The 27,180-nt window shown below is 50.3% G+C and overlaps 1 protein-coding gene across 1 annotated transcript in view; it reads left to right on the top strand.

Annotated features, from left to right (window-relative positions):
* Positions 1-25,780, top strand: part of LOC133344260 (potassium voltage-gated channel subfamily KQT member 5-like) — a 479,339-nt gene extending 453,559 nt beyond the window's left edge. The window contains exons 10-14 of the mRNA XM_061554335.1: positions 2,740-3,032; positions 7,284-7,383; positions 13,932-14,063; positions 14,430-14,562; positions 23,120-25,780. Coding sequence (XP_061410319.1) covers positions 2,740-3,032; positions 7,284-7,383; positions 13,932-14,063; positions 14,430-14,562; positions 23,120-24,028 — 1,567 coding nt within the window. The 3' untranslated portion in view covers positions 24,029-25,780. The remainder of the gene's footprint in view (positions 1-2,739; positions 3,033-7,283; positions 7,384-13,931; positions 14,064-14,429; positions 14,563-23,119) is intronic.
* The last annotated feature ends 1,400 nt before the right edge of the window (positions 25,781-27,180 follow it).

A 27,180-nucleotide genomic window follows, 5' to 3' on the forward strand; every position in this document is an offset into this window, starting at 1 on the left:
CAGAAGTGTGCGCAATTGCGTATACAGTACACGACTTCCCTGGAGGCAAACACCTTCAGCGAGCGCGATGCCGATCACACAACGCGGTTCGAATTCGACCCTCGATCGATGGTTGCGCCATCGCCGCACACGCGTCGAATAAAAAGCAAGGGACAAGTCCTTACTGACTAACAACTCCTCTATCATGTTTCATTGCTGGAGGGGTTGCCCCCTCCCCTACCTGAAAATCCTGGCTCTGCCATTGGGTTTTTCCCTCGCTCCCTGACCTTTTGAGCGTCGCTCCAAAACCTGATTTTGCAACGTTCCCACTTGCCGTCACTTTGAAATTCTATAAAATTACAATGTAACCAAATTGATAGTGGCGCGGGCTTCAGGCACATTAACACACAACTACTATACGTGGTACATGTGGTTGTGGTGTCTCCTAACAAATGTCTTCTTTCTAAAAAAAAATCTTCACTGAGCCTCAAGACGATCATTCCTGCGAGTATTCATCGCCGTCGTCAGCCATGGCCGATCCACTGCTGGATGAAGGCCTCCTCAATTCACCGCCGTCTCTCACCATCATGCGCTAGACTAATCCACCCAGAACATCTTTGTGCCAGCGCACGAGCTGATGTCACCACTCTTTCTGCCTCGTGGACGTCCTCTCAGACCTGAATACTGTACCTGCAAAATATCCACTTGGATGAGGGATAGCATGCAACAATTAATTCAAGTAGGTTAAAAAAAAGCTGACTCGCGATGTTGCACCGCCATCCACTGGATGTCTTGCTAACCACTCGAGCATGTGATCATCTTTCTGACCGGCTCCGACTGGACATTAGTGAAAACGAGCTTCATAGCTCATCGGATTCCTCCAGTGTGAACCCAAATTCAGATTCATTCTTCTAACGATCCCCCAACCTCCCCTGCTCACACGTCACCGTGCCACGGGAGTGGGGTCACCACACGCGGTATTTATACCGTGAGTGTGCCTCCGTCACTTGTTCCATGCACACCGGCATTCTGCGGCACATTGGAGTGCAATGTGCCACCTGAGACCCGCACATTTTAATGAGTCGTTTCGTTTAAATAAAGTAGGCTCACACCTTCCGTAGACCTTCAGCTGCACATTCATGAATTCATATTCCAGGGCTTTAGGGATCGGCGCGTTGTGAATCCTATCGGAGCGCTAATGAGGCTCAGGGACACGGGGTTTGGCTGCCACTCGCAATGTCCCACCTTCACACAAACGCGGTTTCCCACCATTCAGCCGCGTCCCTGGCCGTGCTGCGAGCAGCAGCAGCGGGTGCTTGAGGCTCCGGCGCCCACACCTCTGGCAACTGAGTTACACGCCACATGGGCTGATGAAGGAGCATTATTAATGTGCTGAGAAGAGTTGTGGGATTTGTGCTCTGGCGCCACGACTTAACGCGGTGAATTACGCAAGCGTATCATCGTTTGGTGGCTTCAAAGCTCATCCCCCGCACCGCGTTTGAATGTACTACTTTTGATCATTGGTTTTTTACCCTTTTATCTGGCAACAAAACTGACACCTTTTTTACGAGGAGTCATGTTTGCATAGACCACAATACCTGCAGTCATAATGCAAACCAAAAACATAACTCTGATAATGTATGCACTGTCCTTGAAGTTTATTGGTCCACGACTCCTCGTAAAAAAGGTGTCAGTTTTGTTGCCAGATAAAAGGGTAAAAAAACAATTATCATATTTTTTACTGGCAAATGAGGTACCAATGGTGTACTACTTTTAATAAAAAATTTAAGTCGTGAAGCGCCCTTAAAAATGTTATCTCAAAGTGCCCCGCCTGTAAAGGAGGACTCCGTCAGCGAGAAGTAACCGGCGAGAGAAAGACTTAGAGCCAAGCGAGACACTTCTGAGTTGAAGATGACACACATCTTTCATTCGGTCACTATTAATATAACGCTCGCGCGCGCGCGCGTGTGTGCGTGTGTGTGCGTGTGTGTGTGCATGTGTGTGTGTGTGTGCGAGTGTGTGTGCGTGTGTGTGTGTGTGTGTTTGCGTGTTAATCGATGTGGCAGTGGGTGGTCGTGGCGTAGTGGCGAGCGCACTTCATTACGAACTCGGTGATTCCCGGCCGCACACGGTGACGAGTGCTATCCTATTGTCGATCCGCTGACTACCCCGCTTGCCAGGCAATGTTCCCTCTTGCATTTCCTCCTTGAATTTCATTGTTCCTGTCCAGTCGAGGCGTCCGAGCTTTAGGTTGACTCAGCCTTAACAAAAACAAAAGTGCCACGTGCGGTGTGTATGGAACATCGGCACTGGGGAGAGAAATGGCGGTCGGTGGTTGTGATTACCACAAAACCCTTATCACCATTCCGGCCTTAATAGGTGCTCGCCAACAGCACTTGCCCCGACAGCCTGTTAGTGGCTACACGGGGGGTCTTTGTACGTGTGTGGGGAGCGGTGGTGCAGCAGTTAGCTCGCTGCGCAACGAACCCAGCGACCCGAGTTCGATTCCCGCTCACGGCCAACACCAGTGATGGCGATTATCTGAACCGGTCCTGGGCCACCCCTGGGTCGACTCAGCCTCCAATGAGCATCTGGTTCGGTGTGCATAAAACATCGCCACCGGCGAGACGAAGGCTGGCCGGGCGTTGTGCTAAGACACCCCACCCCACCCACCGCCTCTTGTGCCGTTTGTGACCTTCATTGTGACCACTCGTTCTAAACGGTCCACGTGCTCAACGCGTGTCCATCCCGCGCGCGCAGCCAGAAGCTGAGTCTGCGCGAGCGCGTCCGCCTGTCGAGCCCACGCGGCGCCGGAGGAGTTGCGGGCGGCGCTGGCGGAGGCGGCACGGCAGGGGCGGGCGCCCCGGGCCCCCCGCCCCGTGGCGGCGCGGGGGGCCGGTGCGCCCCGGGCGCTGTTCGCCGCTCCCCCAGCGCGGACGCGGCGGGGCCCGGCAGCCCGGCCAAGGTCACCAAGAGCTGGAGCTTCAACGACCGCACGCGCTTCCGGCCATCGCTGCGGCTCCGCGCGGCGCAGTCTCGCCAGTGCTCCGAGGGTACGCGGCCAGCCAGCGGTGGAGAGAGACTGGCGCGGTGCGGTGGTGGTGCTTTGTCTGGCAGTGGAGAGAGATGGGCTAAGTGTGGTGTGGTGGTGATCTATAGCCGAGCAATAGAGATAAACTGGCTCAGTGTGGTGGTGGTGGTATATTGTCTAGCAGTGGAGAGAGATTGGTTCAGTGTGGTGTGGTGGTGGTGGTGGTGGTACATTGTCTAGCAGTGGAGAGAGACTGGTTCACTGTGATGATGACATGCCTGTCAACCCCTTACCAGTGCCCCTACCTGATTACAGACCAATTCAGACCTTAGTGGTCACCCCGTGCCCCTCATAAATCTCAACGTTCATCCTACAAAGTCCCATCACAAGCGAGAAACACAACACAGATAGACACAACAATGTGTATGTGCCTGCATCGAAACGGCTGTACGCCGTATGGACCTTGAAAACTCAATTCCCCTGCGCAAGAATTCGGGTTAAACCGCGTGGGTTGACGGGCGTGTGATGATGCTGCTGATAAGTACGCACCTGTGGCATGCCACTGTCGGCATAGCAGTGGCATGAGAATGGCTGTCACGTGACGATTGTGAGTGATGACTTCATGATGGCAACGGGCAGAAGGAGTCGGCTTATGGGGCAAGTGGCAAGTTCACGGCTCCGAATCTCAGGACGTCCACTCCGCAGGCGATATTTTCGCACATTTTTTTTGGTAAAATATTTTTCATTCCACATCCCCTACTCGAATTATACGTTGCAATATCCCGACATTCTGGACGGCGTTCGCAGTGTCATCGACGGTATCGGGTGCACTGGACCCATCAGAGCGGGCGGGGAGGGGGTTTCTTTAGGGGACGAGGGGGTGGGATTGGCCATCTTATTGACATTCTGGGCTCAGGTATTAAAGACTGCTCTAAGGTTTAGGAATGGACCTCCCCACCCCACCGCCCCCTTCATGCACGTGTTGTAGTCTTCTTCCTTGCCTCTGAGCTTCTAGCTCAGATGCTCCCGTGCTGAGATTGAGCCCCCAATGCCGATATCCACTTTTGTGACGTCACCATTCACCACTGGGCCTGCCGAAGTATCGGTCAGCGGAGGGTCAATCGGAGCTTTGGAATCGAATTTGTGGAATCGAATCGTGTAAGAGTTTGCCGTGCCGTGGTGAGCAGCGTAGCGGGCGTGGGGCAGGCGGGGGGGGGGGGTCTTGAGCCCCCCCCCCCCCCCCACGAGTTGGGGGTCTCCTTGACAACCGCCATGGGATATGGTTCTCAACAACGGTGTGAAACAACAACAACAACAACAACACTTCTTTAAAACGTGGCTTTTTTTTTTTTACAAACTTGCTTTCATTTACGCTCTACGTTGTAATGTTAACGAGAGCAGTAACATACTCTTAGTTCTTTCGGTAAAGTCACGTAGGTAAAAAAAAGAAATAAAATGAATAAAAATAAAATAATAAAATCACGACGTTTCGGAGGCAACACAAGTCTCCGTGATCAGGTGGGACCGTCACAGCCAGATTTGCTGCATCAAGTGAGGCAGCGATTCAAGACGCAAGCTCGTAAATACAAGTTAAGGGGGAGCTTGCGTCATCGAATGAAAGCCACATTTGTGGAAACTGTGCAGTTGTCGGCTCCTGCCTAAACCGTGCCAGCGATGGGCCACGCGTGGCGGTGCTGGTAGCAGTGCCATGTCTGTGTACAATCGGCTGCCCTTTAATTTGACAAATGCGGATTATAATTTTTTTCCGGATTGAATTTTTTTAATTCGCCGTCATTCGGCCACTTTTCTAGGGAATGGCGGCCATAACATCCACATGGAATGGGGCCCTCGGTCTGAGCGAGGTTAGCTGACCCGAGGACATGCTTGTTGAGTGCGTTCCCCTTTAAAGACTGGCCATCTAGTGGCCGGTCATCGCGAGGCAGGCTCCCGCTCAGCCTGCAGTCCGGCTGTGTTTTCAGTCATCCTCCGTCCTCATGCGGCCATGAAGGATCTGACGGATGAGAGGTGAAATTAGTGGAATTTAAGATAACCCAAGGTGCATTTGGTGAAAGAGCCACGCCTAGATGAATGTCCCCTCTGTCTAGAGCCCTACGCGAGTCTGAACCTTTCGCATGACCACTAACCCTCACTCAACAAGAGCCCTAACCTTCAACATAACTCTGGAACTTGCCCTCATCATAACCTTAACCATCAACAATAGCACTAACCTCAAACTGCACTCTCGCACTGACCCTACTGCACACTAACATTGACACTAACACTGGCCCAAATGTTTACAATAGCCGTATCCTAACTATGGTATAGCAGTGGTGTGGTGGTTAGCACAGTGCGTGGATTTATATCTGAATTGGTCCCGGTTCCTGTCACCAACTCTCCCTGACCAGAATGGGGAAGTATGGTCAAACGACCCCCACAGCCAATATGTCAGTAGGTCTCCATCCAGCAGTGGATGATTGCAAAGGACTGTACATTATTATCATCGTTATGATGGACGTGTCTAATATTAGCACACATATCAAACGATGGCACTGCCTTAAAAGAGAAGATGCATTGGCTGATGTTTCGAGCAATGCCCCTCTGAGAGCAGATAGAGATGAAAAATGAGAATAGGTTTTATCTTTTCTGGCAATAAAACTTCAAATCTAGATTCAAATCTAGAATAAAACAGGTGTTAAGATGTTTAAACAGCAAATACATAGAACATGCAATCAAAAACATGCTCTGAAAATTATATAGATTTGCATTGTCTACAAAACTGATTTGCCTACACCAGAGACAGCCGTCTTGATTATCCTTTTCTCACACAGCGTCACACCAGAGAACGCCAATATGTGAACAGTAGAAAGATACAATGCAATTATCAGATTATTTATATCCCGGGTCGAGCAGTTATATCTTGTAGTCTGAAATTATACTCCGCACTGTGTGGCTCTGACAAAACTCGGATGTTTTAAAAAGGCGAATAAATAAACGGTTCTAGAGTGGCATGAAAATGTTAATCAAGTTGCAAGCCCCATCCCTAATCCAAACACAAACCTCAAATATAACTGTAATGAAGCAATGGAGCAAACTAAACTCTGTGGCTCTGAATTTGTGACAGGCTTTGGCTCGCAAAGTATCGTATAAACACAGCCTACGGTTTACGTCCACATTGTGAATTTTATATTTAGTTATTAATGCATCCAATTTTGGTGTAAATCCGTCAAAATCTATAATTTAAATTAAATCAGTATTTTTCTGTTGACTCTCTTTAACATATCTCACGAGAGTAACCATGCCGCTCACTTGCAAGCTAAAAAGGCCAAAGCCGCAGACTTTGACAAAAGTCCTCATGCATATATATATATACGGCAATAACTTGCGTCCCGCACTAATACTCACTCTGGCGAGGGCCTTGATGTGTGCGCATGCATTTGCACGCACGGACGGTGCAGAAAATAACAGCCGAATCAATATTCACCGCCCCTCACCGTGACAAATCGCATCAGTGAATTTATTGACACGTTTTTGCAACATCAAGGTCTTAAATGTAAATATGTCAGAGCTCAGAGCCAGACCGAGGCATCGTACACCCACACGTGCGGACACACACGGTGCGATCATCATTTGCCAGGTCTCAATTTAAAAAACACACCTCAACTATGCCCAAGTAAGTGCAATTATTCATGCCCGCACAGTTACTCAATGCACATTCACCTGGTTAATTATATACAAGGCATTTAATGAAAACGCACAACTTGGTGTATACATATATACATATTACGTTATAAAATAATTTATGCAAGAAAGCGTTGAATTAATTTCAGAATTTTTTTTTCAAGCGGGGGCACTGGCTTGGGTTTTTCGGCCAGTTTTAATATATATTTTTTGTATTAAAGCCAGAGGTTTACCGGTAGAAGCCCCTCCTACGCACGGGCTAACCAAACTCTGTGTGCCGATACGTGTTTTCTCTCTGTGTATCTTTGTGATATCTGTCTGCTTATATGTCTGTCTATAGTTTTTTGGTTAGATTTTTGTTGCTATTTCTTTTATACCTGATGATGATTGCTTGTGTTGCAATCGAAACGTCGTAGTATGCTATTATTTAATTTATTATTTTATCTTTATACGTGACTTTACCGAAAGAACCAAAGAGTAAACTTAAAGGACCCCGTGGCAAATCGCCCTTGTTTGTATCCCCAACTCTGAACGGCCCTGGGCCTCACTGAGGTTGCACGTTTCGTTTCCCTCCCCCGCCTTCTGTCTTGCAAAGCGGAGGCATCGGAGGAGGCCTGCGATGACAAGAGATGTCAGTGCGACCTCTCCCTGGAGAATCTGAGCCCCACTCTCCGCACCGTCGTTCGAGCCATCCGGTAAGCGTGGATCCTTCCCGTTCCTGTCAATCACGAGAACTCCTCTGGTGCCCAAAAAATAAAATGACACATTTGAAAGGAGGGAACACACCCCTACTCCTCTTCCCCTTCCCTGTCCACCTTTACCCCATTATGTTGGTTGTCTTTCCCCTCAACCTTTCCCTCCCCATATAAACGTTCATGCTCTCGCTTGTGTTCGCTACCTAGATAGCACAGAGAGCCCCAAATTTTCTCAAATTCGTTAAGCCCCTGACGCACCCAACTCAGCCTTTTTTTTAACGGAGTTTCTCCTGTATACCGGGCGAGGTAGTTAACATCTCGCCACCGCGGCACCCTGGTGCCATTGGCATCATATCATGGGAGACATAGCCTAGACGTCATGGTTCTGGGGACAAAGTGCTTTCCTCATGCACACCTCCCCCCACCTCCCGTACTGTGATGGGTGCTTTGTACTGGGCACGTGTTGAGTTACAATACAAAGGGGGGAAAAGAGAGGGCACAACCAGAAAGCCAAAACCACTCTCCTCTTGCAGGTGGTCAATTCCACGGTCACATAATTATCGCAATAAAACAGGAATTAAGACGTCCAAACACCTTTTGCAGTTATAACTGCTCGGCCCGAGCTATACGTGGCCTGGTATTTGCATTGTCTTTGTTCTGTTCGCCTTTGGCGTTTTCTGCTCTGACACTGGTGAGACGAGGCCCTTAAGGAGGCTGTGTGGTGGTGTAGGCCAATCAGTTTCAAGGACAATGCATGTATAATTATCAGAGCACGTTTGTTTGCATGTTTTGCCACAAGTACGTGTGGTTGATGCAGACTTAATGGCTTGCAAAAGTTATCTATTTGGTGTTTGAACATCTGAACACCTATAGTAATAGGTTTTTACCCTTTAAACTGGTACAAAACTGACACCTTTATACAAGGCATCATGTTTGTAATAACCACAATACAAGTAGTCAAAATGCAAACAAAAAGAAACAACTCTGATAATGATAATAATATGCACTGTCCTTGAAGTTGATTGGTCCACACCCGAGACAGCTTTCCTTAGAGCCTAGTCTCCATTGGTGTTGGACCAGATGACACCAAAAAGCGTACAACTCAAAAACAGTTCACTATCAGCGTATTGAGAGCTCGGGGTGTCAGTTTTGTACCAGTTTAAAGGGTAAAACCTACTACTATATTTTGCCACTGGTAAAGGAGGTCTCATAGTGTATCTGAACACCTGTTTTATTGCCAGAAATGGTAAAACCTATTCATATTTGTCATCATTTTCAATACTGGCAAAAAGATCCCATAGATAGAATGATAGCGGTTAAATCGGTTAAATTTAATATTGTTATTATTGTTACAACTACACATGTTTACCCAGGGGAGCCTAACTGGTCCTCAACCCTCTTGCGGGAGCGCCCTGCAATGTTTTCGCGGCAGGTGGCGATTGCGCGATGCGTAATCTGAATTGGGCAATGTGCAGAGGTCGTCTTTCAGCATTGGGATATTCGGCCAAAACCGGCGACATAATACGGTAGGGTTTTTTTTGCTATCGGAGGAAACCGGAGAACATAACGATGAAAGAAAAAAAAATCTATGGGACCTTTTTTGCCAGTATCAAAATTATTGGATTTTTTTAAGGCTTTAATCTTTTCTAAAGAAACCCATGCAGGACTGGGTGAGCACATATAAACGCCACAATTAAAACCGCCCGTTCGTCCGGCATCGAACCCAGGCACTACTGGCTGTGGAGGGCGAGGTGACGAGTGTTACCGCTGCATCGCCCTGATAATAATCACAACGGCTTTAATTGCGATCTCAAAGTGTCTCAATGTTTCTTACACGGCAAGGTTGGTGTGCGCAATGCACACCAACGGCCCTGTCGCGATGGCAGTGTTGAGTGGCAATCGACCTCAGGGGCGTGGGGTGGGTGCCCTCTGGGTTCATTGGTCTCCTCCCACATGGAGGCAAACATCCCAAAGCAGGACGCTCCTTAAACAGAGACTTGAGACTCTTTGTGGCTTATCTGGGTAAATTAGTGTTGTTATTATTATTATTTTCAGCGCTCAAGATAAGCTGCGTGTCTGAGAGTGTTACGCGTAAACACACATCTTAATTACGTGAGTTATTTAAAGTTAGTGAATAATCATTATAATAGGCATAGAAACTTTTGCTACATATCTTGAGTTTAGCACCGACAATTATTCATAGTAGCATCGCATTTCAAATGTATGGCTCGAGTTAATGCATTCCACACAAGCTTTGCATTCAAGCGTGCACAGTATTTATCAAAATGACTCATAGCTTCAAGGTAATGTTACATTTCGCCGCCTGAAAACACATTGTACTCACAGGGTCAACACAGGAGGGTAAATTACTCAAAGACCCAAAACCCCTATCTCCCAATGGAGGTGGTGCTCGCCTTCCAATGGTGAGCCAGCATTGCAAATTCCACATCCCGATGGTAGAGGCCAATCTCTGTGAGATTGCGGTATGCAGGACCACGGGGGCGATGCGTATAGTAGCACAGTACAGCAAGTAGGTTGCTTACCTATGTTTGCCGAATGTCGAGTGTTTAACCCTTCATCAGCGCAGCTGTTATTCCAAGGAAGTGTGCGTTCCTGCAGCGTGTGAAATGCCTTAAATTCCCAAACATCAGACTCAGTTCAGGCTTATCTGAGTAATTAGAAAGTTGTTCTCAGAACTGTGTCAACCCACTGCAGATTGGAGACCTCTTCTCTATCCCTTGTCGGTCATGGTCGTTGTTTGACCATACTTCACCATTCTGGTCAGCATGGGTTGGTGAAGGGGGGGAGGGGGGGCAGGACTGGTGTAAAAAATGCTCGCAAATGATGTTAGCTGTGGCCGGGAGTCAAACTCAGATAGCCAGAGTCAAAGTGTAAGCACGCTAACCGCTGCGCCACCGTTCCTCTCCCTCCCCTTGCCGCCCAGTAGAGAACCATTATTGTTATTTGACAGGCTCACGGTGACGTGCATGTATAAGTGCTTTTCATAACAACACCTGCAGTTAAGAGATCCCAGGGCAGATCAAATGGAAAATCCATCGTCTCAAAGGAGAAATCTAATTGTCGTCTACACCTGCCATTTATTGATATTTGATAGGGAACATTTGGGATTTCATTTGGCTTTATTACATTTTTATATTTTTAAATTGAGAATCGAGTTTGCCCGATGTAGTGGATTGTTTTTATTTCGGCTCACCGTGCGAGAAATGGAAACATTTCTTGGTCCAAAAAAATTGTTGATATTAATTCCAGATGGAACAATCTCAGATGAACTCCTCCACTGCCTGAAGGCAACATTATCCCCATGCCCCTTGCTTGCGTCAGAGAGTGGAGATGTTATTGCGCTGTGGCTCCTGGGTTTGAGTGCCTCTGTGTGTGTGTGTGCCTGGCGTGTTATGTGGGGACAAAGAGGTCGCGCTCCAAACCTGGCGACCCGAGTTTTATTCCCGCTCGTGGCCAACACAAGTGATGATTATCTGAACCAGTCAAGGCCTTCCCTAGGTCGACTCAGCCAAAAATGTGTACCTGGTGCAATGTGCAAACATCGCCACTTGGGAGACAAAGGCGGTCGGGCGTGGTGCTGGACACCCACCCCTCGTGCACCGTACTGACCTTCATAGGTGCTCACTAACAGCACTTGCCCCAACAGTGTGTTAAGACTATACGGGGGATATTTGCACTCTTTGTATGTGGGGAGCAGTGGTGCAGTGGTTCGCGCACTGTGCTACAAACGCGTTGAAATGTAGGTGCCATCAAATAAATTAATTGGAAAAAATGTAGAACTTATTTCTAGTTGAAGATAACAAGCATCTTTCATTCAGTCACTATTTGTATAATACGTGCAAATGCTTATTCACACCTCTAAATTCGTATTTTGGCCTACTCTTTCACTCTGTGTATGTGTGCGTGTGGGTGGAGGCTGTGAATTAATTGTTCGCGCACCACGCTTCAAACCTTGCCACCGGAGTTAAATTCCCGGCCATGAATATCGTCAGTGGAAACTGATATCTGAACTGGTCTCCCCTCGGTCAACTCGAGCTAACATAAGTACCTGGTGTACTGGCACTGGGAAGTCAGAGGCGGACACGTGTGCAAATGGCTATTTCTACTCCAGCATGCGCTTAATATGTGCTTGCTAACAGCACTTGCCCCGACTGTCTAAATAGCTCTGTGGGCTTTATTATTCATGGAACGCAATAGTGGAGTAGCTAGTGCACCTCACTAACACATTCCTGCGGAGGGAGCTGGTAGGAACGTTGGGTTGCTCGGTCAATGTCCAGTGTCAACGGCGGCGTGGTGTTTTCCGCAAATATGGCCGACTGTGAGGGCGGGCACAAGCCGGCGTGAGTAGGTTAAACGTTGAGTTTTATGAGGGCACCACGGGGTGACCAGCCCCTCCCCACCCAGCCCCACCCCTCTCACGCCCCACCCAGCCCCACCCTCCCTACCCAGCCCCTCCCCACCCTCCCCACCCAGCCCCTGCCCACTCTCCCCTCTCCACCCAGCCCCACCCCTCCCATTTTTGGATGCACGACGGACGGACGAACACAATAATCCCCTGTGGGCTGGTGGAACCAGGTGGTTCCTACCAGTATAAGCAGAGCAACCTAAGCATAACATCGTACAGTGGTATTTAAACCTGTCCTGGACCAAGGTCTAGATCAACTCGGCCTTAAAAGAGCCCCGGGGAGACAGAGGCGACCAGGTTCGCTGCGTTGGCCAAAATAGCCCCGTCACGTGATGTACCAACATTAGGAGTTGCTCGCTAACAGCATTGCACAAACTGAAACAAAACAAAAATGCTAAACAATTTTTTTTTATTTTACCAGGTAAGGCCCACTGAGCTACTGTATAGATCTTTTTTTAGAAGCGACCTGGCCACAAATGATAGCTCAACAAAGTGGCTTATCACGTGGAAATGTAAAGCAGCCGAATTCTCTAAACGCGTGTTTATAAATATGGAGGGAAACACCGGAGGACCCGGAGAATAATCCACACACCCACGGGGAGAGAGAGTCGCAAACTCCACATATGCACGCGTGATGGTCGGGATCGGGCCCACGACCTCCTGTTCATCAGGCGATGTAGTTTACGAGTTCCTTAGCACAATACATCCAGTATGTAATTAATATATCTGGGTATGGGGGGTGTTCCTAATCCAAGGGACACCCTTGTGGATCCAGTTATAGGCTATTTTTACGAGTTCAGGAGCACAATAACTGCACTTGTCTCGTTGAAAGACTTTGGTAGCTGGAGCGTAGCATACCCACGTTGCATTTTTGCCTTTTTCATTAGCCGGCAGCGCGAGCCTCCGGAGACACATCGGATCAAAATGACAGGCATTAGGCAGGCGTCCAAAAGCCTCAAAGCTTACTGCCGGGGAAGGCCGCTATCTTCGCAGATGTGAGACCCCAAAGTGGTTTCACGAGGCAAACATTGAACAAGGTGGGCAGGCCGAGGGTGAAGTTCAATAAGGGGGGCATTTGTTATATTAAATGAGCATCAATGTGGACAAAGCTGAGCATTCGTTTAATATTTCCATAAGGGCGTCTGACACGCAAACAAAACAGCAGTGGTAACGCCACCACGCAGTAAATAGCAAATCCTGCAGATGTAATGAAGCGATCAACAACACTTGAATGTTAAACCAATTTTGGACCTCCGCTAGGTCGACTCAGCCTTAAGTGATTACTTGGTGCAATGCACAAACACCAGCACTGGGGAAACAAATGCGGCCGGGCGTGGTGCCGGCAACACCACCACTTGGTGTCCCTCTCGAGTCTGGTACAGTTGGCTTCATGCGGTGCGAAAGAAGTTCAACTCACATGCATACAACAGGGGCTCGCTCATGGCACTTGCCCCCAACAAGTTATACAGGCTATCCGGGGAAGCTTTGCCTTTGTTTTTAGAATGGGGAGCAGTCGTGCAGTCATCCAGGGCCTGCGCTACAATCTCAGCGACCGAGGTTCCTTTGATACATTCATACTCGATTACACTGGTCAACAAAAAAAACATTTTTTTCTGGCCTGGACTTTTGCAGCTGTTCTAGACTAATTTCAGGGTGCTGATTCCAAATCTGATCTCAGATTTGCTCTATCACGTCTCATTTTATGCTATCGGCATACCCCATTTTCATTGATTTTACCCAAAATTAACTCTGTCACTTATGATTGCAAGTTGTTGCGAGTCAGTGACTGCTTTAGTGTTAAAATATGGTGCTGTATTTTTAGAATAGTGTGTTTATAATATCATTTTATATAGATATCCACATTTATTTTATATTTTTCTTCTGCAGTTTTTATTGAAATGCAATATTTGATATCTCAAAAACCTGACGTGATAGACAAAAACTGATGCCAGATTTGGAATCAGCACCCCAAAATTACCTTCAGCCCGTTGGAATACCTTATGCCAGACAAAGCGTGTTGACCAGTGTTATTCCTCTTTTCTGCTGCGTGGCAAAAGCCAAACAATTATCTCCGCTAAAGTGGCGGTGCCCACCGTGGTTTTCTCGCCGTGCGCTCGTTCAGCATCATGAAGTTCCACGTGGCCAAGAGGAAGTTCAAGGAGACGCTGCGGCCGTACGACGTGAAGGACGTCATCGAGCAGTACTCGGCGGGCCACCTGGACATGCTGAGCCGCATCAAGAGCCTGCAGACACGGTGAGCGCCACTCTGAGAGCGACTCTACGTATTGCGCCCATGACGTAAAGCAACGACTTTACCGAAAGAACCAAAGAGTATGGATCCTTGCAGTCTCGGGGAACAGTTATTCTTTTTTGGCCGAGGGGAGCCTCTGATGGCGGTTGTCGCTGTGCGGGAAAAAAGTGAGCACAGCGCTGCTAAGGGGAGGTGACGTTGATCTTGCTTTTTCTCATTCAAAGTAACTTTGTGAGTAATGAAAAAATCAATTGACGCTGCGGGATCACTCGCTCCTGTTCCATATTTCATGGTCAATTAACCACCCCCTGGCACGAAGCCCCCGGCAAAGCTTTGTCTCTGTGTGTGTGTGTGTGCGCGCGTGCCTAGGGTGGATCAGATTCTGGGGAAGGTGCAGCCGTCGTTGAGCACAGAAAGGATCCGCTCGCGAGAGATCCGCGGGGCCTCAGATGTCCGCGAAGACCAGAGCATGATGGGAAGGGTCATCAAGATGGAGAAGCAGGTTGGTGGCGACAGGGGGGGGGCAGGAGGAGAGTGGCGGAGAGGAACGTGGCCATTGTTTCGGACCAGGGCTTAATTTCTCAATGATTATTATTATTATCTGGCTCGTATGTACAGTATGTATGTTAAAATCTCTTTGTGCACCGTACGTAGCCAATCGTACTAATCAGAGGTGCGGGGGAAGGACAACTAACTAAACACAAGAAGCAGTTTGAAAGAAATGAGTTTTCGATCGAGATTATTTAAAAGTGCATAGCTCCAGTGGCTTCCTAATGTCAGAAGGAAGAGCGTTCCAGACGGCCGCAGAAGCCCATCCGAAAGCGCGCAATGCAGTTACCGTCTTTGTTCGATGGTGAGTCAAAAAACACTCACTGGTAGACTGAAGTAGGCATGTAACCAGTAGTGGATGCAGCCATAGATGTATATACTGGATTGGTGTGCCGGTTGCAGAACTATTTTCCAAAGCCTGCCCAAGCTGAAATTAAGCCCTTGCTTAAATCGTAGCCTGCACTACTGAGCTCCTGGCTTTAAGCCCAAGACTGTATGTCTCTTAAATTGCTGATTAATGATTCCTGCATCAGAACATCGAGCCAATGTCTCTAAGATTATAAGTTAATGCCCGGAACTGAGTAACGCTTAAGGCAATGAACCCTGTGTCAGCACACTAAGCCAACACCTCTAAAAGTCCTGAGTTCGAGCCTGGAGGCTGGGTGCCTCTCAGGATGGGTGATGCTCACATCAGGACTCTGAGCCAGTAACTCCGAAAACTTGGGTTCGAGCCCTGCCTGGGATCGGGTTTCGCTTCTTCCAGTGCTGTTTGCTGCCAGGAAAGTGACTGGAGCAGATAATGGAATAAGTTGCGTTGTGTAACCACTGTCAGTAGCACCGCTGGCAAAACATTGCGAAATAGAGGAAACATTAGCGTACGAAGATGTGATTTGTTAGATTTCCTTTGTTGAATTTCCTTTAGGTAATTTCTGCATGTGTTTTGCAAAGTCCAAATTGTGCCAAAGCAAGGCGGAGGCGCAGTCATTTGATGACAAGGCAAAGCATCCTCCCACGGGCAGCGTGACCTCAACAGCGGCAGTCTCTCGTTTACCCACGCAGTAGGGCCTCATCTGAGTCCCAGGACCGTTTCTCAGGAGGGCCCTGCCCTGGCACGTTAAGATGCACTTATGGCTCACGCTGAACAAAAAACTAAAGCTTATTCTTCACTGGGATATCTCTGGCAGGTTGAACGCGTATAGGAAAAAGCAAAAAATAGAAACCCATCATAACTTAAAAATGTAATACAGAAGAATCACTTAATATACTGTGAGCTGCATGTGTGAGTGTGTGCATTGATGGCCACTCACCCCCTCTCGTGCGCAAGGCCGCCCTTCACCGGTGCTCGTGAACAGCACTTGTCCCAACGGTCTGTTCAAGGCTAAATGGGGGATCTTTGTCTTTGCATTGTCTAGTGGGGAGTGGTGGAGCAGTCGCATAGTGCTCAGCGAGCCGAGTTTGATTCCTGGCCATGGCTTACGTTCGTGGTAAATGTCTCACCTGGCTGTGAGCGTTTCCTAGGTCGACGCGACCTTATATGAGTACCTGAATCAGTGTGTTAAAACATCAGCACTGGGGAGACAAAGGTGGCTGGGTGTGGTGCTGGCTAAACCAGCAGGCCTTCATAGGTGCTTGCTATCAGCACTTGCCCCAACTGCCTGTATTTTGAAACGAGGGATCTTTTCCTTTTGTATAGACACACATGCACACGCGTGCATGTGTGTGTGTGTGCGTTCTCAGTTTTTTACTTTACTTCCATTACTCTTTATCAGTGCAACCAGGATGTCACTCACCAGCGCATTCCATAACGCTTTGCCGCACCGCCATGCCCCTAGGGTCGGGTTTAATGCAACTTTATACGCCGGGTTTTTTGGAACCTTTCGCCGTGCGCCAGTTGTCGGAAGATAGCGAGACTCTAATCTGCATTAATGCGAGCCGCTCACAATAGCATCCGTCATCCCAGGCCTACGGGGCGACAGCCCCCACCGCGAAACACAGGCTCGTGTCAACGTACTCTCAGCAAACATCCACCTGCCCAGCACACACAGACACCGCAACCCCCCCCCCCCCCCCTCACTATACCACAGGGCACGGAGATAGGGGGCGGCTGCGTTGGATATCTCTGCGATGGACAGTCTTCTGCGTGTGAGGGGGAGGCGGTGGCATAGTGGTCAGCGCACTGTGCGACGAACCCGACTACCGGAGTTCGGAATCTGCTCGCAGCCAATGCCAGTGACAGTGATCTGAACCGGTCCCTTGGCCTCCCCTACGTCGACTTAGTCTCTAGTGAGTGCCTGGCGCGGTTCAGCGTGGTGCTGGCTACCCACCCCATCGTGTGCCGTGCCGGCCTTCATAGGTGATCGCTTACAGTTCAAATTCAAGTTCATTTATTAGGTATAGCCCTGTGAGCCATTCGGCTCTTGAATCGGGTGCAACCGCAACAAACAAAAAATGAACAAGAAAACATCATAAAGTGACTATGTGCAAACAGAAAATCCAAGAAAAGACGGCAAAATATTGCAGGAAAAGCACCGTACACCAACATTGTGTGCAAACATTCCAGTGGGATGCACTTGCCCCAACAGTCTGTGATGACTATACGGGAGATCTTTGTGATTTGTGTGCGTGCCTTCGCTTATATTAAGCGAGGACGGTGGCGCACACTTTTGATCCAGCACTTTGAAGGTAAAGGGTTGGTGGGTCCTAAACCGATGCCGCATCCATGAAGTCAACATATTTTTAAATTAAGACTAGCTGTACTACCCGGCTTCGCCCGGGACTTGTATCTACCACGGCCGGCCGCCTTTGTCTCCCCAGTGGCGATGTTAATACGCTACAGTAGTTAAGTTACTCGTTTGAGGCAGAGTCGACCTAGGGGAGGTTCAAATAATCGTCACCGGTGGTGGCCGTGAGCGGGAATCGAACTGGGTTTGCCGGGTTGGTAGCGCAGCGTAGCGTTAAGCACTACACCCACCGCTCCTCACACACCACACACGCACAGACACACACACAGACACACACACAGACACACGCAGACACACACAGACAGAAACCCACACACAGACAGCACGCTAACCACTACACTACCGCTCCCCACACACCACACACGCACACACACAGACACACACACAGACACACACACACAGACACAGGCAGCACGCTAAGCACTACACTACCGTTCCCCCTACACAACACACGCGCGCGCGTCCATAGGTACACATACACGCGCTTGCTGCAGACACACACGACTTTCAGGGTGCATACGGCAGTAAACGACTGAAATAATAAAGCGGCAATGCTGTGTAAGGAACGCCTTAGACCCGCATTATACATTTGTGTAATGCGAGCGTAAACACACAAACACACACAAACACATACACAATACACACACACATACATGCAGACACACAGACAGACACATAACACACATACATACACACACATACAAACACAGAAACACATACACACACATACATAGACACACACATACATACACACAAACACATCCACAGACGTACATACACACATACATACAGGCGCGCAGACATACACATAAACACATACAAAAAAACCCACATACATACACACAAACACATGCACACACATACATACACACATGCATACAGACACACAGACATACACATAAACACATACACACATACACATGACCCGGCTTCGCCCGGGACTTGGATCCACCACGGCGGCAAAACCGACATACATACACACACAGACATACACACAAACACATACACACACATACATACACACATGCATACAGACACACAGACATACACATAAACACATACACATGACCCGGCTTCGCCCGGGACTTGGATCCACCACGGCGGCAAAACCGACATACATACACACACAGACATACACACAAACACATACACACACATACATACACACATGCATACAGACACACAGACATACACATAAACACATACACATGACCCGGCTTCGCCCGGGACTTGGATCTACCACGCCCAGCCGCCTTTGTCTCCCAAGTGCCGATGTTAATACGCCACACCAGTTACTCGTTTGAGGCTGAGTGGACCTAGGGGAGGTTCAAATAATCGTCACCGGTGGTGGCCGTGAGCGGGAATGGAACTGGGTTCGCCGGGTTGGTAGCGCAGCGTAGCGTTAAGCACTACACCCACCGCTCCTCACACAGCACACACGCACAGACACACACACAGACACACGCAGACACACACAGACAGACACAGACAGACACACACACACACAGACACACAGACAGCACGCTAAGCACTACACTACCGCTCCCCACACACCACACGCACACACACAGACACACACACAGACACACGCAGACACACACAGACAGACACAGACAGACACACACACACAGACACAGACAGCACGCTAAGCACTACACTACCGTTCCCCCTACACAACACACGCGCGCGCGTCCATAGGTACACATACACGCGCTTGCTGCAGACACACACGACTTTCAGGGTGCGTAAGGCAGTAAACGACTGAAATAATAAAGCGGCAATGCTGTGCGAGGAACGCCTTAGACCAGCAACACATTTGTGTAATGCGAGCGTAAACACACAAACACATACAAACACATACACACACATACATACACACACATACACACAAACACATACACACAGACATACACATACACACAAACACACACATACATGCACACGAACACATACACAATACACACACACATACATGCAGACACAGACAGACACATAACACACATACATACACACACATACACACACATACATAGACACACACATACATAGACACACACATACATACACACAAACACATGCACACACGTACATACACACATACATAGAGACACGCAGACATACACATAAAGACATAAAAAAAACCCACATACATACACACACACATACACACAAACACATACATACACATACATACACACATACATAGAGACACACAGACATACACATAAACACAAACACACATACACATGACCCGGCTTCGCCCGGGACTTGGATCCACGATGCCCCGCCGCCTTTGTCTCCCCAGTGACGATGTTCACACACGACAGCAGTTACGCTTTTGAGGCTGAGTGGACCTAGGGGAGGGCCAGGTCCGTTTCAAATAATCGTCAGCGGTGGTGGGCGTGAGTTGGAATCGAACTGGGGTCGCTCAAGCAGCTTAATGACTGTTTGTACAAAGAACATATAAAGAATCGATTATAATAACCAGGCAAGAGTCCACATTATAGACTGCCAGTACACGCACTCAGCTTCATAAGCAGGCTAGAGTGTACATGATAGAGTGGCAGTACGCTCACCGAGCTTAATAAGCAGGCTACAGTGTACATGATAGACTGGCAGTACGCTCACCCAGCTTAATGAGTATTTGTACAGTGAACATTAAAGTAATCGATTGTTGGCGCGTTGGGTTTAAAAGTAATATTAATAGCACACATTGTGGTGGGGGTGTAGTGAAGAGTAGGAAAAACTTTGATGAATTTACCTCAGAGTGGCGTGGTGGGTGTCGAGGCCTAGTAGCGTGCAAAGCCTGCGGCCTCGCCTAAAATTGTCGGCTTGGAAGAGGCAGGGTACGGGTGGCGTTCCTTCCCCCCCCCCCCTAGCGCTCCAACAATACTGTGTAATGGCTATTATTTAATTAAATACGGAGCTTATGAAAGTGGCGAAGGCGTGGCTAGCCGTTGGCAGGGGCAACCGCCGTCCAATGAAACTGCAGCCCTTGGCGAAGGCGTGGCTAGCCGTTGCCAGGTCCAATGAAAGCGGCGAAGGCGTGGCTAGCCGTTGCCAGGGGCAACCGCCGTCCAATGAAAGTGCGTATGGGCCAAAGTCCACACACACACACACAGACAGACAGACATGAACGATTTTATATATATAGATGCAAAACAAAATTCTTAATGAACAGATATGTGCTGCCTTGGTGGGTGTGGATTATAACTAACTTGCGGGAAGTACCCGGCGTTGCCCGGGCGAAAAGGACACACACATCAACTTACACACACACAGACATCGACCCACACACACAGACATCGACCCACACACACAGACATCGACCCACACACACAGACATCGACTCACACACACACACATCAACTTACACACACACAGACATCGACCCACACACACAGACATCGACCCACACACACAAAGACATCGACTCACACACACACACATCAACTTACACACACACAGACATCGACCCACACACACAGACATCGACCCACACACACAAACACATCGACTCACACACACATACATCGACTCTCACACACACACATATGGACTTACACACGCACACATATTGACTAACACACACACCCACACATGGACTTACACATACACATGGACCCACGCACACACATCGATTTACACACACACATCGACTCACACACACACATAGAGCCACACACATCCACTTACACGCAGACATATTGACGTACACACACACAGCGACTCACACACACACACATGGACTGACACACACATGGACTTACACACACATGGACTTACACACACATCGACGTACACACACACAAACACATCGACGTACACACATACATCGACCCACACATCGATTTACACGCACACACAATTTGTTTATTTGCACTTGCACACACACACATCGACTCACACATAAACATGGACCGACACACACACGAAGAAATGGACTTACACACTCACATGCAGAAATGCACACACATCGACTAACACACACACAGACATCGACCCACACACACAAACACATCGACTTCCACACACACACACACAGACGTACACACACAGACATCGAATTTAGACACACACACATGGAGTTACACAAACACGTCGACTCACACACACACACACATAGACTCACACACACACATAGACTTACACACACACATCAACTGACACACACACATATCGACTCACGCACACACACATCGACTTACACACATCAACTATACACACACACACATGGACGTACACACACACACATCAACTGACACACACACATATCGACTCACGCACACACATATCGACTCACGCACACACATATCGACTCACGCACACACACATCGACTTACACACATACATCGACTTATACACACACACATGGACGTACACACACACACATGGACGTACACACACACACACATCAACTGACACACACACATATCGACTCACGCACACACACATCGACTTACACACATCGACTATACACACACACATACACATGGACGTACAAACACATGTTCTTGCTTGGACCCGGCATGCATCCATGATGTGGAGTGGATGGGCCAATTCCGGAACAGCGTGTTGGTAATTACAAGCCCATGGGCTGCACAAAAATCTAGCAGCCTCCTGCCGTTGTTATTGAGCTGATCTGGCCCATGCCTTCCAATCACACCAGACCAGGTGCCAGCATCATGACCAACTCGGGCATCGAAGTCACCCAACAAGATGACTCTATCCCAAGGGGCCACTTTAGCTCGCACCTATGACAGGAGGTCATAGAAGGCATCTGACTCATCAGCCTTGCCTGCATCCCTCCACGGATGTTTGTCTTCGGTGGGGACATAAGTAACCACGACCACCACTCCTCACCTCCGGTTGATGGGAAGGCGAGCCCAAAAATATCCTGGGGCTTACAGCTTCCCACAACTCACCGTCACGCTCCCACGCCCCCTTCATTCTTTTGTTCAGAAGAAGAGCCACTTCCTGTTGTTTGGCAGTCTCCTGCCCCGAGTAGAGGACTGTCCACCCCTCATTGTGGCAGGAGCCTGAGCCGGTCCATCAGACCTCCAGAATTACACAGAGATCCAGGCGGTACTGGTCCAGCTCCTGACAGAGGAGTGGCAGCCTCTCCTCCGCAGTGAGCGTTCGATCATTCCACGTGGCCACACATAGTGGTTTTTTGTTGTTTTTGGAGGAGCCCCGAGAGTAAGGATTCAGTCTCCTGGCTCCGCCAAATGGAGTTTGGCCAGGAGACATCATAGACTCCTGTCCCCCCGGGGCCTCCGGCACAAGCTTAATACATTTTTAACTCGTAATTTAGTGGTAATTAATTGAAGGTGGAGGGGTTACCAGCCCCTTGCACCCATCTAGAGCCCCCATTTGGCCGATGTGGTGGTTACAGACGCCATGAGGGGAATGGACAATTTAAGTTGGCCCTCCCCCCACGGCACTGCCCACCACAGCGTTGCCGTCTGGCACCACGAGGAGGTAGGTGGTTGTTTTTGCCGGATTATATCGACTCACACACACACATGGACCTACACACACACAAAGAAATGGACTTACACACTCACATCGACTAACACACACACATCGACTGACACACACACATATCGAATCTCACACACACATCGACTCACACACACTGAGATGACTACTGGCAGATGCAACACCCACCCACTACACGCAAGCGTGCACATGCCAGGTGATCATGACTGACCAGTCCCGACCAGTCCTGACCAGGCCACACGCGTGCGTCTGCTGCTCTTCCTGAAGGTGCAGTCCATCGAGAAGAAGCTCGACTTCCTCATCGAGTTCTACCGCCAGTCGCTGAGCCAAGGCCTCTCGGTGGCCACCCCGGACTCGCACAGCCCCGTGGGGCCGCCGTTCGTGCGCACCACCATCTCGCGCTCCTCCAGCGTCGGCAGCCACGTGCTCGAGCACCACCCGAGCGTCGAGGACTTCTCGTGCTCGCTGAGCCAGCTGGACGCCGCCTTCCCGCCGCTCGCGGGCCGCACCGCCTCCGGCTCGCTGGCCACGCGCAGCGTGCGCTCCTCGCCCGCCTTCGGGAGCTCCCCCACCGCCGTCGTCCACGGCGCCCGCTGCGCCGGCCAGCAGCTGCAGCAGCAGCAGCTGCAGCTGCAGCAGCTCCTGCAGGCGGCGGCGATGGCGGCGGCGGGGGGCGCGACGGAGCCGCGCGGGGGGTCGCCGGGCGAGCCGGAGTCGGACGCGAGCACGCCGCGCCTCTCCTCGCAGGGCCCCCCGTGCCCCAGCCCCGAGCCTCCACCGGCGTCGAAGCTCGTGTTCCCGCCGGGCTTCGCGGCGGCCGGCGACTTCCTCGCATCGGACGGGCGGGCGCCGGGCGAGTCGCCGGAGCTCGCCGTGGCGTGCTACGCCAAGCTGCTGGGCGGCTCCGAGATGCCGCTGCTGCTCCACACGGTGAGCGAGCTGGACGAGAGTGTGGGCGCCGAGGACGCCTACACGGCGTGGAGGGACACGACGCGCCTCTTCGCCGCTGGGGAGAGTGGCCGGGCGGGAGAGGCGGCCGGGCGGCCGATGGGAGGGCAGCCGGTGACCTTCACCATCGGCGACGACGACTCCGCCGTCCGGGCGTGGAGCAGCCCCGGGAGGACTCACCTTCGGAGCGCCTCCGCCGAGGAGACGCTCCATTCCTCGTTCCTATGACGGGGATGGTACAGTTGGAGGGTGGGAGAGAGAGAGAGAGAGGCGTCCAGCGGTCAAGTTGTTTTGCGTATTTACCATGCTGCCAAAAGACATTTGTGTGGATTCATGAGAATGATAGAAAAATGGGTAAATTGTTGGGGTTGGGGAGAGATTTTGCAATGAAACTCTGCCAGCTTCAGTACAAAACACTGGAGGTGTGCTTGTTGAATGTGCTATTTGTTTTAGGGCAATCTTGTGGGTTCCACATTCCGGACACCATGGAGCCATCGCTCACCTCAACGCCAACAGAACCAGAATCCGCGTTAATCAAAGAATCAATTTCACATGACTCCCATGAGTGAGTTTCCAGAGCTCTGGGCTGGCTTGGGATTTTGTAGCCGAGTTCATAAGCCTTAAACGAAACCCTGCATGCAAGCAGCAGGGATCGTATTTTCTACGATTGAGTTCATGGGTCAAATTGTGGCCTTGACGCAGACCCATTTTTTCCCAAAGTTTGAACCTTCAGGAACCACATTCTGGGAAATCAACTGTTCAAGATCCCGCTTTCAAGGGTTGAGAACAACAACCTGATGCAACACAAATCAACGAAATCCAACTTTTCACGCCAGTTATTCATATTGGACAACAACTTGCACGTCAACTCCACAATTCCCAAACAATAGTGCATTTACTTGTTGTACACAAGACCCATATTATTCGCCAGATATACATTCATGAGTAAAAAACGTCTATAATTGTGCCAGGGTTAGGGCTACGGTCGTGCTGGACAGCGAGCGACTAGATTGTTGTCCCGCACGCCTCTTGCGTGCACGCTCCCACGTCACGACGTCGATTGCACTTAAACGCGTCGTACGCGCAAAGACACCGCCGCGCTGGAGTCGTTCTTCAGAACTGATTATCGCAAACGAAACGTCGCGGAGATGAGGGGCGAGGGGAGGGCGAGGGGAGGGCGAGGGGAGGGCGAGGGGAGGGCGAGGAAGATGAACGATGCTTTAAACCGAGACGCCGCACCGACTTTCCGACCGACGGACGTGGGAACGGGTGGCGCTCGTTTGCCATTGTTGCCAGCAGTGAGCGACGATTTTGAGAATCGTCGACCGACCGACGAACAAAAGCATGAGAAGCTGAAGCACGTGGCTTGAAGTGCGTGCAGGTTTAAACAAATTTACGACTGTACTTTGAAACAAAAGCGCACATTTCTGTGAAGAGAAAGAGTGGTGGGGTTCTATATAGAATCGGTAATTTTTTGGGGCGTGGCAATTCACATCACATCCACGAGAAGGTACTTGATATACAGAGATATGATACATTTCTGAACAAAGAAGAACGTCTCCTTTTGTAAATCCAATGAAGGCTGTTTTGTGTGTTTTACACATTTGAATGGAAATTGAAAATTGCAGCAACGCTGCTCGTGTGAGATAATCCTCAAGTACTTCATCTGAGGTTGGTGAAATGTTAATAAACTTTCCATGGTGTGAGTTTTAATCAATTGCGATCTCCGGAAATGTAGAGTCACTCCCTCTTTCGCAGCATCTGTCAGGCACGCTAAGCTTCTGCTACGAAGTAAATGGCCGGATCGGCCAGCGACATAGGGCCCCATAATAACGTAAGAGCTGCCCGCCGTGCTGTGATGGTGAGTACACTGGGGTTCAGAGGTCACCACTTCGATCTCCCGGTGTGCCGGCTGAAACAACGGCGCAAGTTTCTTTAATCCCCTCCCCTCAACCCTCCCCATCACCCCTCCCCTCAACCCTCCCCATCACCCCTCCCCATCACCCCTCCCCATCACCCCTCCCCTCAACCCTCCCCATCACCCCTCCCCTCAACCCTCCCCATCACCCCTCCCCTCAACCCTCCCCATCACCCCTCCCCATCACCCCTCCCCATCACCCCTCCCCATCACCCCTCCCCATCACCCCTCCCCTCACCTCCCCATCACCCCTCCCCATCACCCCTCCCCTCACCCCTCCCCATCACCCCTCCCCTCACCCTCCCCTCACCCCTCCCCATCACCCCTCCCCTCACCCCTCCCCATCACCCCTCCCCTCACCCCTCCCCTCACCCCTCCCCTCACCCCTCCCCTCACCCCTCCCCATCACCCCTCCCCTCACCCCTCCCCTCACCCCTCCCCTCACCCCTCCCCATCACCCCTCCCCATCACCCTCCCCTCAACCCTCCCCATCACCCCTCCCCTCACCCCTCCCATCACCCCTCCCCATCACCCCTCCCCCTCACCCCTCCCCATCACCCCTCCCCTCAACCCTTCCCCTCACCCCTCCCCATCACCCCTCCCCATCACCCCTCCCCTCACCCCTCCCCTCACCCCTCCCCATCACCCCTCCCCATCACCCCTCCCTCAACCCTCCCCATCACCCCTTTCCCTCACCCCTCCCCATCACCCCTCCCCATCACCCCTCCCCCTCACCCCTCCCCCTCACCCCTCCCCATCACCCCTCCCCCTCACCCCTCCCCTCACCCCTCCCCATCACCCCTCCCCATCACCCCTCCCCTCACCCCTCCCCTCACCACTCCCCATCACCCCTCCCCTCACCCCTCCCCATCACCCCTCCCCTCACCCCTCCCCATCACCCCTCCCCTTCACCCCTGCCCTCACCCCTCCCCATCACCCCTCCCCATCACCACCTCTGCTCACCCAGCGGTGTAAACGGGAACGCCACGGGGGACAGTCTATCGGCAAGTCGCGCGTGCTGCGGTAAAGCGTCGGTATGTACTATCTGTTGAACTTCTTTCACACCGTACGTAGCCAACCGTGCGGGGGAAAGGACAACAAACTAAACGCAACAAGTAGTTCTCTCAAGGCGTCTCGCCGGGATGGAAGAGTTGGCCAAAAAAAAACGCCGAGAGCAGCGGTCGGCAACCAAAATAACAAGAAGATCACTTCTTTTCGAATTCGGTGCAAAACTCAATATTCTAAGAGCTGCATTGCACGTGAAAGCACACGTACATTACTTACAGTGCGTCCAGTGCCGGATCGAGCTCGTGCGGGGCCGGTAGCATATGTTATAAAGGGGCCCTAAATAATGAATCAAATAAAAAAACATAAATATTAAAAAACATTTTTTTTACTCGCACAGTAAACTAATTGTATTTTTGCATTTGATATACAGCCAGATAATACGACAAATCGATAA

This window comes from Lethenteron reissneri, chromosome 19 (assembly GCF_015708825.2).
Source record: "Lethenteron reissneri isolate LAM-NWPU_2019-01 chromosome 19, ASM1570882v1, whole genome shotgun sequence".
Lineage (NCBI taxonomy): Eukaryota > Metazoa > Chordata > Hyperoartia > Petromyzontiformes > Petromyzontidae > Lethenteron > Lethenteron reissneri.